At 42.6% G+C, this 13,803-nt stretch overlaps 9 protein-coding genes across 9 annotated transcripts; 4 read left to right on the top strand and 5 right to left on the bottom strand.

Moving 5' to 3' along the window:
• Nucleotides 1-348: 348 nt before the first annotated feature.
• Nucleotides 349-2,215, top strand: BBOV_IV007780 (uncharacterized protein). The gene is made up of 2 exons (XM_001610650.2): nucleotides 349-841; nucleotides 880-2,215. The coding sequence occupies exons 1-2, from the start codon at nucleotides 380-382 to the stop codon at nucleotides 2,182-2,184; spliced, it is 1,767 nt and encodes a 588-aa protein (XP_001610700.1). The 5' UTR covers nucleotides 349-379; the 3' UTR covers nucleotides 2,185-2,215.
• A 2-nt stretch (nucleotides 2,216-2,217) lies between these two features.
• Nucleotides 2,218-3,282, top strand: BBOV_IV007770 (ATPase associated with various cellular activities (AAA) family protein). Its single transcript, XM_001610649.2, has 2 exons — nucleotides 2,218-2,524; nucleotides 2,562-3,282. The coding sequence occupies exons 1-2, from the start codon at nucleotides 2,257-2,259 to the stop codon at nucleotides 3,218-3,220; spliced, it is 927 nt and encodes a 308-aa protein (XP_001610699.1). The 5' UTR covers nucleotides 2,218-2,256; the 3' UTR covers nucleotides 3,221-3,282.
• Nucleotides 3,283-3,299: 17 nt separating this feature from the next.
• BBOV_IV007760 (ribosome-binding GTPase family protein) lies at nucleotides 3,300-5,245 on the bottom strand. Its single transcript, XM_001610648.2, has one exon. The coding sequence runs from the start codon at nucleotides 5,220-5,222 to the stop codon at nucleotides 3,354-3,356; it is 1,869 nt and encodes a 622-aa protein (XP_001610698.1). The 5' UTR covers nucleotides 5,223-5,245; the 3' UTR covers nucleotides 3,300-3,353.
• A 174-nt stretch (nucleotides 5,246-5,419) lies between these two features.
• On the bottom strand, nucleotides 5,420-7,027 carry BBOV_IV007750 (uncharacterized protein). The gene has a single exon (XM_001610647.2). It carries the CDS (start codon nucleotides 7,017-7,019, stop codon nucleotides 5,466-5,468), a length of 1,554 nt encoding a protein of 517 aa, XP_001610697.1. The 5' UTR covers nucleotides 7,020-7,027; the 3' UTR covers nucleotides 5,420-5,465.
• Nucleotides 7,028-7,633: 606 nt separating this feature from the next.
• BBOV_IV007745 (putative integral membrane protein) lies at nucleotides 7,634-8,576 on the top strand. Its single transcript, XM_051767619.1, has 6 exons — nucleotides 7,634-7,844; nucleotides 7,880-8,014; nucleotides 8,050-8,120; nucleotides 8,157-8,241; nucleotides 8,279-8,375; nucleotides 8,412-8,576. Exons 1-6 carry the CDS (start codon nucleotides 7,665-7,667, stop codon nucleotides 8,543-8,545), a joined length of 702 nt encoding a protein of 233 aa, XP_051623666.1. The 5' UTR covers nucleotides 7,634-7,664; the 3' UTR covers nucleotides 8,546-8,576.
• BBOV_IV007740 (uncharacterized protein) lies at nucleotides 8,517-9,026 on the bottom strand. Its single transcript, XM_001610646.2, has 4 exons — nucleotides 8,832-9,026; nucleotides 8,713-8,794; nucleotides 8,627-8,676; nucleotides 8,517-8,591 (listed from the first exon to the last, which is right to left on the bottom strand). The coding sequence occupies exons 1-4, from the start codon at nucleotides 8,994-8,996 to the stop codon at nucleotides 8,547-8,549; spliced, it is 342 nt and encodes a 113-aa protein (XP_001610696.1). The 5' UTR covers nucleotides 8,997-9,026; the 3' UTR covers nucleotides 8,517-8,546.
• Nucleotides 9,027-9,400: 374 nt separating this feature from the next.
• BBOV_IV007730 (babesipain (cysteine protease 2)) lies at nucleotides 9,401-10,886 on the bottom strand. Its single transcript, XM_001610645.2, has one exon. It carries the CDS (start codon nucleotides 10,798-10,800, stop codon nucleotides 9,463-9,465), a length of 1,338 nt encoding a protein of 445 aa, XP_001610695.1. The 5' UTR covers nucleotides 10,801-10,886; the 3' UTR covers nucleotides 9,401-9,462.
• Nucleotides 10,887-11,309: 423 nt separating this feature from the next.
• On the bottom strand, nucleotides 11,310-13,284 carry BBOV_IV007720 (Elongation factor Tu GTP binding domain family protein). The gene is made up of 2 exons (XM_001610644.2): nucleotides 11,874-13,284; nucleotides 11,310-11,837 (listed from the first exon to the last, which is right to left on the bottom strand). Exons 1-2 carry the CDS (start codon nucleotides 13,252-13,254, stop codon nucleotides 11,335-11,337), a joined length of 1,884 nt encoding a protein of 627 aa, XP_001610694.1. The 5' UTR covers nucleotides 13,255-13,284; the 3' UTR covers nucleotides 11,310-11,334.
• Nucleotides 13,285-13,353: 69 nt separating this feature from the next.
• On the top strand, nucleotides 13,354-13,786 carry BBOV_IV007710 (ATP synthase epsilon chain family protein). Its single transcript, XM_001610643.2, has 3 exons — nucleotides 13,354-13,438; nucleotides 13,562-13,656; nucleotides 13,699-13,786. Exons 1-3 carry the CDS (start codon nucleotides 13,374-13,376, stop codon nucleotides 13,749-13,751), a joined length of 213 nt encoding a protein of 70 aa, XP_001610693.1. The 5' UTR covers nucleotides 13,354-13,373; the 3' UTR covers nucleotides 13,752-13,786.
• Nucleotides 13,787-13,803: the final 17 nt, after the last annotated feature.

Below are 13,803 nucleotides of genomic sequence, written 5' to 3'. Positions count from 1 at the left end.
AACTATTTTATGTACTCCGGGTACATCATACTGGAATAAACAAAAGAGCGGGATAATGCTTTAACCCCCGAAAATAATATGTAAAAAGCGTTATATGTACGTTGAAAACCCATTAAAGATTACAATGTGCCTTAGTAACTACTCTGTGCCTTTTAATTCCGTACGCTCCTTTTACGTTACCTAAAGTAAGCCGTGTTTAGACACCACGTTAGGAAAAAGATGTAAATTACGGTATAGAAAGTTTCTATCACAATACAGTCCTACATACTAAAACGTGGAAATATATGGAAATGTAGCAAGTGCACTAGAATCCTGTATGCATTCAACATCAGGTGTAGTGGTTGCCAGTGAAAGCGTATATAGGTCACACACTAAACATATGTACTTACATTTGACATATATACTGCTAAAACTCATACAAGATGCAGATTCATTTAATTATCGCAATTCAGTTTCCATTTCACTCTACAATGCCAGGGTGCCACCGCAGCATTTTTGGCATGGCAAGCATTTTGGCGATTCCATTGGAATAGATACCAGAAGGTCTACATCACGATTATACGTTATTGATGGCAATGATATCCACAACCTAGACAAGAATGAGAACATCGAGGAGTCTAGTGAGGGTTCTTCATCTCCAGGTGATACATCAGAACCATTACCCAGTTCAATAAGTCAACCCCAAGATGATTCTACAGCTACAAATGAGACCAATATTGACATTCAGAGTTTTATGAGTCGTTTTGGTGACCTAGGCAGTACGTCACCTGGTGATGGCGAGAGGAATATCAAGATATCACGTAAGCTGTGGAAGGTATTGATGGGATTGATACTCTATCGTGTAGGTTGTATATATTTGGGTCCTAAAGGTTTTTCCAGGAAAAGTATGGCGACTTTATGGTTAATCCTTCTTTCAGGTTCGATGACTCTGATGCACCAAAACTGAAAGGTTACTGCCTTGGGCTGGAGCTATCTTCTTTAATGGAAACCACGAAGCTAAAAGACACCGACATCAAGTTGTACAACAAGATCATGGAGTATCGTGAGGGTAACCCGGACGAATACACTAGGGAAGATATACTCCAAGCTCCACGTTTACTGTGGCTGATTGGGTTCCCTACCACTACCTATCTGAAGGAACAGGCTGATGGCGATTCCGACAGCATAGCGGTCAAGGGCATGGGTTTTAGGATCCCGAATCCCATTAAAAAAAGGAAGCCTAAATTTGGCGATGAGGATTACGAAGAGAATCAGGAGGAACCCGAGCCGATCCGCGACGTGAAGCGTATAATTCTTGGTTACTTTGAGGACAAATATATACACCAACGTGATATATTAGACCATAGAAAGGTGCAGACTCTGCCAGAACCGTCGAATCGTGCAAAAATACGCCCAGGCTTATTAAAGGGCATAGTGGCTAAATTGCTGGAAATGAAGCAAACAAAATCTTCTACAGTGCTCACAAGGAGTCCCACCAGGGACGAGACTGAAGGAGGGTACCACTATGCATTTTACCACTGGAGCTTTGAAGACGTGGTGGAGTGCATGGTGTTATTCAATGACATGTATATGGACTACAATCGTGAGCTTCTCATGGAGAGCGAGAAGAACGGTACGCCGTTCAACCCCGTGACATATAATACTATAAAACCTGAATGGTACGTGCCCAGTGACGATCTGTGGCCTTCTAAGCTTCATGGGTTTCCCCTGGGACTTTGGTTGGATAAGTTTAGGAAGGGTGATATCGACGCCAAGGAACACTGGCTCCGTAGAGACATACTCGATTACTTACAATTTGACTGGGGCGATGGGATGGACTATATGTCCTTTACATGGGATAAGCTAGTAAAGGGGTTGATTTGGTATATCAATATGAAGGGCCATCCTATCATGGACATGCCACCTCACCTGGTCATACCAAATACCGAGATTGTTGCTAAATGGGGAAAACCCGAAGAAATACATGGATTAAGAATCGGCCACCTTTTCTACAGTGCCCTTGACCAGTTGCCAATGATCAAAAGATTCTATCCCAAACGCCTTGAGTTCCTGGATGACATGGGCATTGATTACCTGGATCCAGATGATATTGAACTGGGATATAGGCCCGTACCGCACCAACGTTACACACCAACATCACCGTATATCAGGTTCTCTAAAGATGGGAAGTACATTAAGGAGTAGTCCGATCGCAAGCTTCTTCCACCCAATGGACGGCAGGTACCTAACACATCAAAACAGGTACACACTAAAAACATGCCGGACGGTATTGCGGACTTTAGCATTGATGCCGTCTGTTTATTTATAAACCCATGCATAAGAGACCCTGTCGAGTTGCTGAGGTCGAAGCTTATAAGATGTCTATTAAACGAATGCTTGCAATTCAGAACACTCAAGGGTCTTAAATGTAGACTACAAAACCACAGATTTGTGACACCTGAGTATATAAAGTCGATATTAGCTGCAGTTGAGGAGGCGTGTCAATTGTTCAAGCTACCTGAGTGCGCTGTTGACATAGTTACCGGTAGGTCATTGTACGGAGAGCATTATACATAAAGCAGATGATAAAGAAGAAGTAGATTCCCCGGCTATCTTGCCAAAACCCGAGCATATGGCACATATCAGACCTATGGAAAACAGCTCACATTTCGAGAGAGCACTCATGGACTTCTTCACTCCTTTTATATACCACAATGCACTATACAAACATTACAATTTGCAACCGGTTGAAGAACTGCTTATATGTGGAGCTAACGCCAGTAAAAAATTCATCAGGTGGTTTAAATCTCTACAGGCTGCTGTAAATAATGATTCTTCCAAATCTCGCGTGGAGCTGCTAAACCTCCATATAATAAGGATAGAAGATATTTTGTCACCTTACTTTGGTGAGAGTGAGCGGCGTTTGGCCTCGTCATTTGGATATGCCATGTCTACTGTTGGCAAAGGTCTGACTTGCATTTGCATAGAGGGAATACATCATTTTCAAGCCAATAAGGACGATCTCACTGATCTTGATCGCAGATTGCTGGCTACTCTACTATTGCTGTTAGACGGCGTTTCCAAGGCGGATACGATATTGCCAATGTCCAATGTTGACGCAAAGGCCAGATTGAAGGGACCGCTGATGATAGTTGCCACCAGTGACAAGCCATCAGAAGAACTTTCTGAATCACTCACAAGGCCAGGAAGGCTTAGCAGGACAATCAATTATACAGATTGACCTAGATACAACAGTTGAAAACCGACGCCGAAACTGGCGACGGTGATTGAACTTTTCCTAATATTTATCGAGGTTAACGGACTATGCCTGTACATAATGCGATGTTTAGCATATATAGTGCACGTTATCCAGATCATGCCCTATGCAGCTTACGCCGCCACGACAGGTTGCTCCTGCGATTGGTTGACTTGGGCTGCGCAGTGGTCCTAAGGATGAACTTCAGAGGGATACCCTGAAACCCAAATTCCTCGGACATTGCGCGTTTCATCTGACGCAAGTAGTGCTGAGGAAATGAAGCACAGACGTTGGACCATACAACGAAGGTAGGGGGACAAGTGGCGCACTGTGCAGCAAATTTAACATTGACCTTGGAACCTTCATGCCAAGGTGGTGGCCACTTAGCCAAAAAGCTGCGCAGCCAATTGTTTAAAACACTAGTCTCGAGAACACGCTCAGTACTATCAGCTAGTGATATAACATCCCTTTGGATCCTTTTTACAGTCCGATTCAAGTTGACGGCAGGCGGTGGCGTATCGGAAGTAGTTTCCACTATCTGTAGTGGGTGTATACGTATAGACTCAAATTCGTGACTCTTCGATACCATGTCCAGAACCATCTTTCTATTTGGATGCTGAGATACCGGTGTTACCACCAACGACGGTTTATGCAGTCTGATGATACGAGTCAACCATGCAGTCTCTTTTTTGGTAGGGACGACCCTCCAAGTATTTGTTTCATCACAGTCACCTATGCACATGATAGCAATGTCAGACCTTCGCAACAAAGCCATGGTTTGAGCTGACGATACCCTACCAAGGCTGCCTCCAAGGTTCAGAGCAGCAGCAATGTAGATTTCCATAGGCTGTATTGTAGTACCAGTAGCACCGTGGCGTTGCCACTCGCTAGTAAATTGATGCCAATTGGGTGAAAGAGTGTCGTGCGTTTTATCCTCTATACCCACATCTAATCCAGAGCCAGCTAGTAATGCCGCTAACCTAGATTGGCACCCTCCGACACTGCCGAGCAATACCACTCGTAACGGCCGGATCGGTTTAGTATCAATGCTGAATTTGGTCTTTAGTGGTATATCTGGCTCGGCAGAATCAGTTTCAGCCTCATCTTCAGCGTCCACCTCCTTGGGAATATACATTTTAGCCGCAATCTCACCAGGAGAAAGGGGTGAAGGTACTATATACTTGCCATCAGTGTCTCTTGCAAAGGGGATTGAATCGCAGACGTTAAATAAGTGCCTAAGCCACCTATCATTTGGAGTGAACCCGATTTTGAAGCTAGAGCACACTCTCAATGATTGATCAATTTCTATTTCATCAGGGTCTTGGATAGTGTCACATTCTTGTCCAAGGCGAGTATTTACCTTGGGAATAGATTCTGTAAGTGCCAAACGCTCTAATCGAGATATAACATCACCCGAGGATATATTCAAGCTTTTAGATATAATGCTACGCAGGCGTTGAGCACCATGACGGTCATGAGTGCTGACAAAAATCGGATCACCCAGACCAAGTGAATAACAGTCCGATATACATTTGCTCACTGCCTCGTAATACTCTTCCGAACCTTCACTATCAAGCTTATTGACAACCAATTTCAAAACACTAGATGTACTGGAACATTGATCTTTCAAATTGCTCGCAATAGTCATGTCTAGAGGAGTAATACCTTCTTGACCATCTACAACAAACAGTACCAAATCTGATCTACCAGCGGTTTTTAACGCATGTTCCAAGATACTGAAGCGATTACTACAACTACTTGAGCCTAAACCAGGGGGCATTACAGCAGATTCTATCCCACCAGTGTCCACCAAAGTGATTCTCTTACCCTTAATGAAAATTTGGCCATACTTTGCATCTCTCGTGGTACCAGGATTACTAGACACTACAGACTTCATAAACTTTGGCACTGACACGTTACTGCCCGCAAGGGCGTTAAAAAGGGACGACTTGCCTACATTGGACCGACCCAGTAAGGTGACTATCATTGCCTAGTGCCAAACAGGGTTACACATTGCTCCATTGAATACATACTATCACTATTGTGGTGGAAGGCAAGGTTCTGAGCAAAATAGAGTCAATTCTAGATTAGGTCTCCCATCCGTAAAATGTGTAGTGTCGTCGGCGACGAAGGAAGGATGTGTCACTTAGTGCTCTTTCACGAAATCAAAACTGTATTAATGATTTAAAGCTGATGTTTATAACGTTATGTTTAGGTTTACACACTTAAATTACCACCTGTAAATGTGTGGATGGTGAATTATACACGGGTTGTCAAAGCCAATGGGCTTTCTTGGATCCTGAGGTTCGGTTGGATACGGACATCCCGTATCCTCCTGCTTTGGTTCTGCCTTTTTAAGTTCCTCTTGATGAACCTTCTGCTCAGCCACACGTAAACGCAATTGGCTCTCAGCATTACCATCTTTTCTGAGCTCCTTGCTTGCCTCGTAGAGAATAGCCTTAGCATGACCTTTGTGCACAGTGGCAAAGTATGTGTCAATAAGCCTCTGAATGGTGTTGATGTCCTCACGCATTTCGTCCATGTACTCCTTGAAACCGTTCTGCTTTTCGATAGCACCAGTCTTCTCTTTCTGTGCATTGTGAAATTCTCCAGCCAATTCACGGATTGCGTGAGTGAATGCCTCCATACGGAGCTCGTCAGGCGACGTCTTGATGAAATTGTCACGCTCAACTATCTTGTCGAACAGTCGCTTCTTTAAAACATCTTCCTTTAGTGTCCACTTAATTATGTCGGCCAAGAGGCCTTTGGACATGTCAGCTACAATAGCAGTCATGTTCTTCATGTCATTGCTTGTCGTGTGAATTGTCATGCCCGGAGAGGTTATGGTATCTCTAACAGTTCTGAGGCCTACGGTAAGGGCGTCGTGAATAGTTTGGGCACCCACTTCCTTGGACTTCTGACTGGCCACCTCAGAAGCAGCCAACTCTAAAACCTCCACCTTGGTATCAAAACTACGACGAATGGCACTTGACATCTCAGCACTAATCATAAGGGTCACTCCATTACCATCCTTATCCAGCTGCCCACCACTTCCCATCGGCGACATGTCACCGTTAATCTCCCTGCAGAATACATCATAGGCAGTATCTAACAAAGACTGATAATACGTAAGGTCGTGGGCAGATGAGGCTACAGACTCCAAAAACGTCTGGAAACGATGGTTAAGCTTTTCAATGGTCTCGTCAATTTTAGTGACAGTGTTCAGACGCATGCTCTTAGCTATGGGAGTGGTATCAGTTATAATAGAATCCTCATTACCAGCGTTGACATTAGTATCATCCGCAGGAGTTTGGGGAATTTCTGATGTTAGCTCGTTCTCGTGACTCGCAGGGTCTTCTACCAACGTAAATGGTGCTGTAGTTATGTCCAACGCATCATCCTTATCGGTGTGAAGAGGCGAATCAGGAGGATGTAGTGCAGGTATTTCAATTTTCGGTTGGTCGACCTTTTTGTTTTCCTCCACAGGAGCATCTTGTTTCTCTTCCGCGCTAGGAGTCACAGGAACAGGAGCAGGGGTCTCATTAGGCTTATTTTCCAGTTTAGTCTCTTCCTCTAGTGCCTTCAGCGCCTTCTCCATTTCCTCAGATTCGCTGAGCGCCTGTGCAGGCGCACCAGGAGCCGCATCAGCCGCGGATTCATGATGAGCTTTGATATCATGGGTGTCATGCGCATCATGTGACCATTCACCCAAATCGAAGGCATTAGTAGACACTAAATGTACTAATAAAAACGTAAACAAAATAGACAACTTTGCAAATGCCATCCTGAAAATAGACAACAATCCTATACTTAATCTGTATGAAAGATTATCCTGATCTATCTATTGGTTATCTGCAATGTCTACTAGGACTACTAAGTCAAGCGATGTATATATATGGTCATTACAATAATAACCGTAAATGTGATTTTAACAGTACTAAAGTTATGAAAGGAACTTGAGAATAATATACATGTCCCAAACATAAAACTTGGAGTTAATCGCGCACTTCTGCACAAGATTTAATTTTTAAAAACATTATATGACTAACATAGTACCACAGTGAAGCTACGACGAAATATTAAGAGGAAAAATGCTTGGTATATCTTCTGTGACGAAGATGAAACTAGTATCTCATAAAATTCCATAGATTAATCGCTAATAAACAGACTATTAACGTAATATAAGCTTACATAAACATCTTTAAAAACTAATCACAAAAGATTAAGTAAAAACACTGCATTTCATAGCCATTAAAGTATAATCAACTCCCCAAGCCTTCACGAAGTAACCATGATTCAATAAATATAGATCCAGGTAGATATATAAACGGACTATACGTTAACCACATTGTAATACTTAGATATAGATAGCATACATTTGTGAGGTACAAATGAAACCAAGTAGAAAGGAAAATAGATTCCAGCTACAATGGTTTTAACAGGGATTGTATTGAAGCTGTCTAAAGCAGCAATAAAAAAGATTGTCAAAGATAACGCAGTTAATGCAGCATCCAATGAAGAAGAAGATGGAACTGTGACCAATAATGAAGATAAAGATGAGGAAAGCCTCAACACAAACTTCGACTGGACACATTTAAACTACCCATGGGTATGTTCAAGTATGAAAGCCACTAATCTACACAGGGCCTTAAACTAGTACACTACAATGCTAATGAATTAGAAACAAAACCCGCAAAGTTTACAAAAATCGCCCATATCTCGACATTCGTAGTTTACGCAACGCTATTACTCAACCTCATCAATGTTATCGCACTTGCTGTGGGTATTGTACACGGACAAAAAACATCGTACAGATTATGGGAATATACCCAATGCGAATACTGTATAGCTTCTTTAATATCATCCTCATTGCGCCAGTTGTGTGGTATGTTCTCGGACATGGATATATATCAATGCACAGTATGGACTTCTATTTGCTATACGTAACACTAGCAACGAAAAACCCACTATACATCAAATCCTACAACGGAATGCACACAATGCTAGTAAGTCAGTAGCAAATAGAACAACAGATTATACCAGTGTCTGCTTTACTTGGTGCTAGCAATACTTGGAGAAGGCCCTGTGAATGGATTCACCAAGTTTATATACATATCAACTGAGACACCAAAGTCTATGGGTAAGCGTGTCATTGCATACGCCTAATCACACGCAGTTGCTGGATACTACTTTTGGATGGCTGCGATTATTCTCGAATCATGCCTACACATGATATCTTTCCTTTTCGGCGGTAAATGGCATTTTTCCAAACTAATAAACAAACGCAGTGTTTACCATGGTGCGGATTAGGTCACTTATCAACGTTCCATCGCCAGCGAATGTGATTACGTAGTTTCTGTAACGTATCAACAAAAAGATTCCACAACTTACGTGGAAACGCGACGGAGGCTGACAATTCAAACGGACACAGCCTTTTAAACCTAGAATACTTATCGTAAATATGCTATACAACATACCTAATGGCTCCAGTATCTGCTCGACCATTGCGTTTATTTCCTTGTAACTTTTGCCCTCGAATAGAGGTGAACACAGTATACCCTGACAATATTAAAATCAACAACATAAAATAACATACATAAAAATGCTGGTCGTATACATAAGTGGAGTAATTAGGGTCATTCTTAATGTGAAAGCAGATAGGTTGTAGCTTCGCATTGATAGCAGCTGTTATAGCGTCAAGATTAGGTGTACTTGGAGCAGCATACTTGTGATGTAACAAAAGTCTACATATAGAAGCCATTTGATTTCATAAAAAATTTAAAGCATCGCTTGTTGGTCTAGACATAGGAGCTACATTTCGCACATATCATTATCATAGTGAGGGCAGAAGCATTATTATGGAAATACACACAAATTGTACACACTGGATTTATGGAATCTGTGCGGTTTAAATGATTATGCACCATGAGTATGGCGCCATCACTATGAGATCATACGCACAATCCATAAATAACAACAACAAATGGAAGTATACATGGAAATGATCATACTTAATATGCTAATAAATCCTAGAAAACGATAGATGTGTTCTATTCCACTTATCCAACAAAAGGTACAATGAATGGCTAAAGGCTGACAACATATATTACAGAAGAATGCGACATTTATTTACATATATATACATTTTGAGAGTTATTAGGCTACAAATCTTATGATTCAGAACTTCGTAGCCAAGATATAGTGTACCTCAGTCACTCCACTCTGCCTTAATATGGGACATAACCGTAAGAAAGAACGCCACATTTGTCAGTTGGGGTGTTAGTACGCTCGAGCCTGAAGTAACCGTCCTCTCCCCAGCTGGTACCCCAAGAGTTCTTGAGCAACCAGTAACGTTTCTTCAATGCGCTGTCGTAACCTTCACCAACCAAAAGAACAGCATGGTTCAACTCGCTGTCTGAACATTCACCGTTGAAAACACCACCGCTGTAGTGCATGAGGTCCTCAGAAACGGCAATGTAAACGACAGTGGGTCCCATTACAAGGAGCTGGTTGGCGACGCTGCGTCCCTTGGCTGCGTGGTAACCCTTGATGTAGTACTTGGTTCCATCATGGGCAACGCATTTGCCATCAGCAGCCAAATAAGGCCACTCCTCAGATCGGTGGATACCGTTAAACTTAATGTAGTTCAAAGCGTAGTCGCTGTAACCACCGTTACAGCCCTGGTTGCCCAATTGGCAACTAACCAGCTCTTGCTCACTTAGTCTGACGTCAGTTTTTTGACGCTTCAAGAGGCTCTCGACAGAACCTACAGCGGCAAATGCCCAGCAAGAACCGCACATCCCTTGGTCCTTCACCGGAGTCACAGCATCAGCCCTACGCCAGTCAATGTCCTCGAAGTTGACTTTGCTACCAATTGGTGGGTATCCAGCGGAAACTGAATAATTCTTTAGAGTAGCGTAGATGGGCTGATTTTCCTTGGTGGCAGTAGTGTCAGTAGGAGTTACACTGATGTTAGACTCATTGTAAACATCAATCTTGTGCAATAATTTAGCAGCGACGGCCTTTATATCCTTGTCAAAGAAATGGTTCAAATCCTTGGTGTAAGTGGCAGCCTTGTTGTGCTCATGACTCTTAACAATGTCATGGTTACGACGGAAGTTCAAGAAGGCAGTGTGCCTCTCAGCAACAGTGTCATACTTTCTATCGAATTTCTTAGCCATGCGAGTGAAGTCCATGTACTTAACGATCTCAGCAGGGTCACTGACGTTTATTTCACCAAGGTGAGCCATGGAAGAGAGCTCTGCGAATGTTTCGGGTGAAACATGGCAATCTGCACGGTTTAGACCGTCAAATTTCCCGATATGCTTAACGCCGCCAGATGGTTTTGCTTTACTACCAGATAAGCTGGTTACCAGTAGGATGATACCACTGGTAATTGCTGCTGTAAGGATCGCTGTCCCAAGCAAAACTATCCACATAGTCTTCTTGCCCACGCAACAACGGCGACTTCTTCCGATAAGAGTAGTATCCCTAACCTCATCATCACTCCTAACATAGTGATCATCGAGGTTGGATAGGTCCGATGCAGCAGCCGGTATTTCCATTTTGTGTAAAATTATATAGTTTCAAAATTTAAAATTCAAATAAGACCGTTATATTAGTCTTAACAAAACATAAACATATTAATTGTGACAAAAGGGGAGATATAGAGATTCATAGTATCACCCTCTGATGAAGTACATGATACGTACAGAAGGCTAGACAAAGCGCCACTTGGTCAAAATACAAGATATTCTGTAGACCTTATAAACGATTAGAGCTGTACTTTCACAATATGAAGATCATATAAAGACGCCATTGAATCCAAAGTAGACCAGAGATACACGGTATGTGTTCACCACGTTTCCCATCCCAATGATGCTACCACTGGACATTAAAAAACACGCACCATTGTATTCTAGAGCTATAATACCACTTTAATAAAGTCACATTAAGACCATTTGATGTTCTATTATGTCTCTATTCGAGGCATAGTGATCTCAAGTGGCCTTTGTTTGGAAGACAACTTTGGGCTGGTCCCGCACAACTTTGATAACACATCATCCAAATAGCTATAATAAACAAACAAAACATCTACATTATCGCTTAGTTAGTTGCTTCTTCCTGATAGCAATGCGTTTTGGAGTTAGCTCAAGCTGCTCATCATGGGTCAGGAATGCCAGTGCCTGCTCTACAGTAAGCTGCCTCGAAACGATCCTTATGATTTGTTCGCTCCCTTTGTTGCGCATACCAGTCACAGGTTTTGTTCTCACTACGTTTAAATAAAGGTCTTTATCATTACCCGATTCACCAATCACCATGCCCTCGTAGACACGTGTACCTTCCGAAATGAAAAGCGAGCCCTTGGACATAGCCGGTTCGAGACCAAATGGAGTAGCCACGCCAGCGCAGCTAGATATAAGGCAGCCATTCTTGCGGAAATTCTGGTTGTTCTTCTCGTAGGGACGGTAGTCCACAGTTGACACAGCAATCTCACCACGTCCCCGAGTGATATCGCGCAGAGAAATCATTAAACCAAGTAATTGAGTGGTAGTACCCAAGAATTCCAACTGAGTAAACTTCTCAGTACCACCTTGGCAATCTAATAAAAATCAAAATGCACGTTTCGTAAACTTACCTGAATATGATACTACCTCAACGCCACGGGATGATAATAGGTCCACTACATTAGGGGCCATGTCGCTTGGACATATAACTAACAATTGCTGTAAAGCCTCCATCTCGACACCATCGTCACCAATCTTGGTTATAGCAGATAGTGGAGAAACAGTCATCTCATAGCCCTCACGTCGCATGTTTTCCAGTAACACTCCAATCTGGAGTTCACCTCGACCTTTCAAATAAAATGCCGTTTTATCTGCATTTTCTTCAACACGCAGAGTCAGGTTGCGCTTGGCCTCGTGCATCAAGCGCTTGCCAATGTCGGCAGTTGTCTGGAGCTTGCCATCAGTACCAGCCAATGGACTGCTGTTTGCCGAAATCATAACGGAAATAACGGGTTCGGATATTTTGACAGGCTCCAAAGCATCAAAATTAGTGCATGAGCCAACAGTATCGTTAATTTCGGGAATGACACCCTTGTGACATTGGATAGATATGATGTCACCCACACGGGCCACACCGTTCCATTTGACTTTGCCTTCACGCCTCGCAACGTAAATGTCTTTTACTACCATGTGACCCTTCACCTTTCCACTCGGATCCTTCACATGTAGGGTATCACCTTTCTTCACACTGCCGCTATTCACCTTACCAGTGATCAAAGTGCAACCCTCATCGAAGTCAAGGAGAGATACCTGGAGCGTAAAGAAGTCATGCGAAGCCACAACAGGAGCGGGAGCAACCTGAGATAATGATTCAAGAATTAAAGAAGTATCGTGGACTGATGAACGGTCAATGGGAAATGAATGGGATACCCAGTTTTCCTTAGCAGAGGCAAAAAGAACAGGGAACTCAAGTTGGTCATCGGAGGCACCGCAGTTGACAAAAAGCTCGAATAACTCATTCTCTATATCCGATTGAGTCTTGTTACACTCACGGTCACATTTGTTGACCACAACCAAGGCTCTTAGGGCAGGGTTCTCCAGTGCCTTGCGCAAAACAAAAGTAGTCTGAGGTTTAGGTCCCTCAACAACATCAACTAATAGACATACGCAATCCACAATGTTCAAAATACGCTCAACCTCACCACCAAAGTCAGCGTGACCAGGTGTGTCAACAATGTTAAATGTCTTACCAGACCATTCAACCCTGGTGACCTTGGAACATATGGTGATACCCCTTTCCTTCTCCAGCTCATTGCTATCCAAAGCACGACTGTGAGTCAGAGTTTCACCACTACAGCGCAAAAGACCATCCACAAGAGTGGTTTTACCATGGTCAACGTGAGCAACAACAGCAATGTTGCGAATGTAAGAAAATCTGCGATGGAAGCATGACTCCGGACGAAGTGCTAAACGAGTCAGATGCGTAAACAGCCTACAGGTGTGAAATATCATTTGTTAAAACTGACTTCGTGCGTTAATGTACATGCGATGTGTATATATAGGGGATGCCCACCAGTACAAAAACGGCATAAACATTTCAGGGTTACACATTTCCTTTAAATTCAATCCAAATGTGGCGCTCAGCAAAATCATCCTTCTCGAGATATACCCTGGATATGGCTGAAATTCTTTGCAGGTAATGATATGTCCACAAACGATAAACGTTTTATTCTCCTATAATCGAACTATTTCAACGAAATTAACGCTATGATATATTGTATACACAGTTTTGTTTTAGATATATCTAATATGTTTTCAGGTGCCTCAAAAGTCCGCACCGTGAGAAGGCTCTTGCCAGGTATAAACTTGACGTCAAACAAACCGAATACAAGGGGGGTATACCTCAACAACCACGTAAGTATAACTTTAAAACGACCGTGAATATAATGTATACAGACTACTACACTAACATCAACGATGCATTTAGTAACAAGGGCCAACAACAATGAAATAACCGCTCGGAGAAGAATAGAATACCAATGTTGTCATATATAGAATTAT

This window comes from Babesia bovis (genome assembly GCF_000165395.2).
Source record: "Babesia bovis T2Bo chromosome 4 map unlocalized Chr4_1, whole genome shotgun sequence".
NCBI lineage: Eukaryota > Apicomplexa > Aconoidasida > Piroplasmida > Babesiidae > Babesia > Babesia bovis.
Note: the sequence above shows the minus strand (reverse complement) of the source record. Positions and strands in the feature narration are given on the sequence as shown.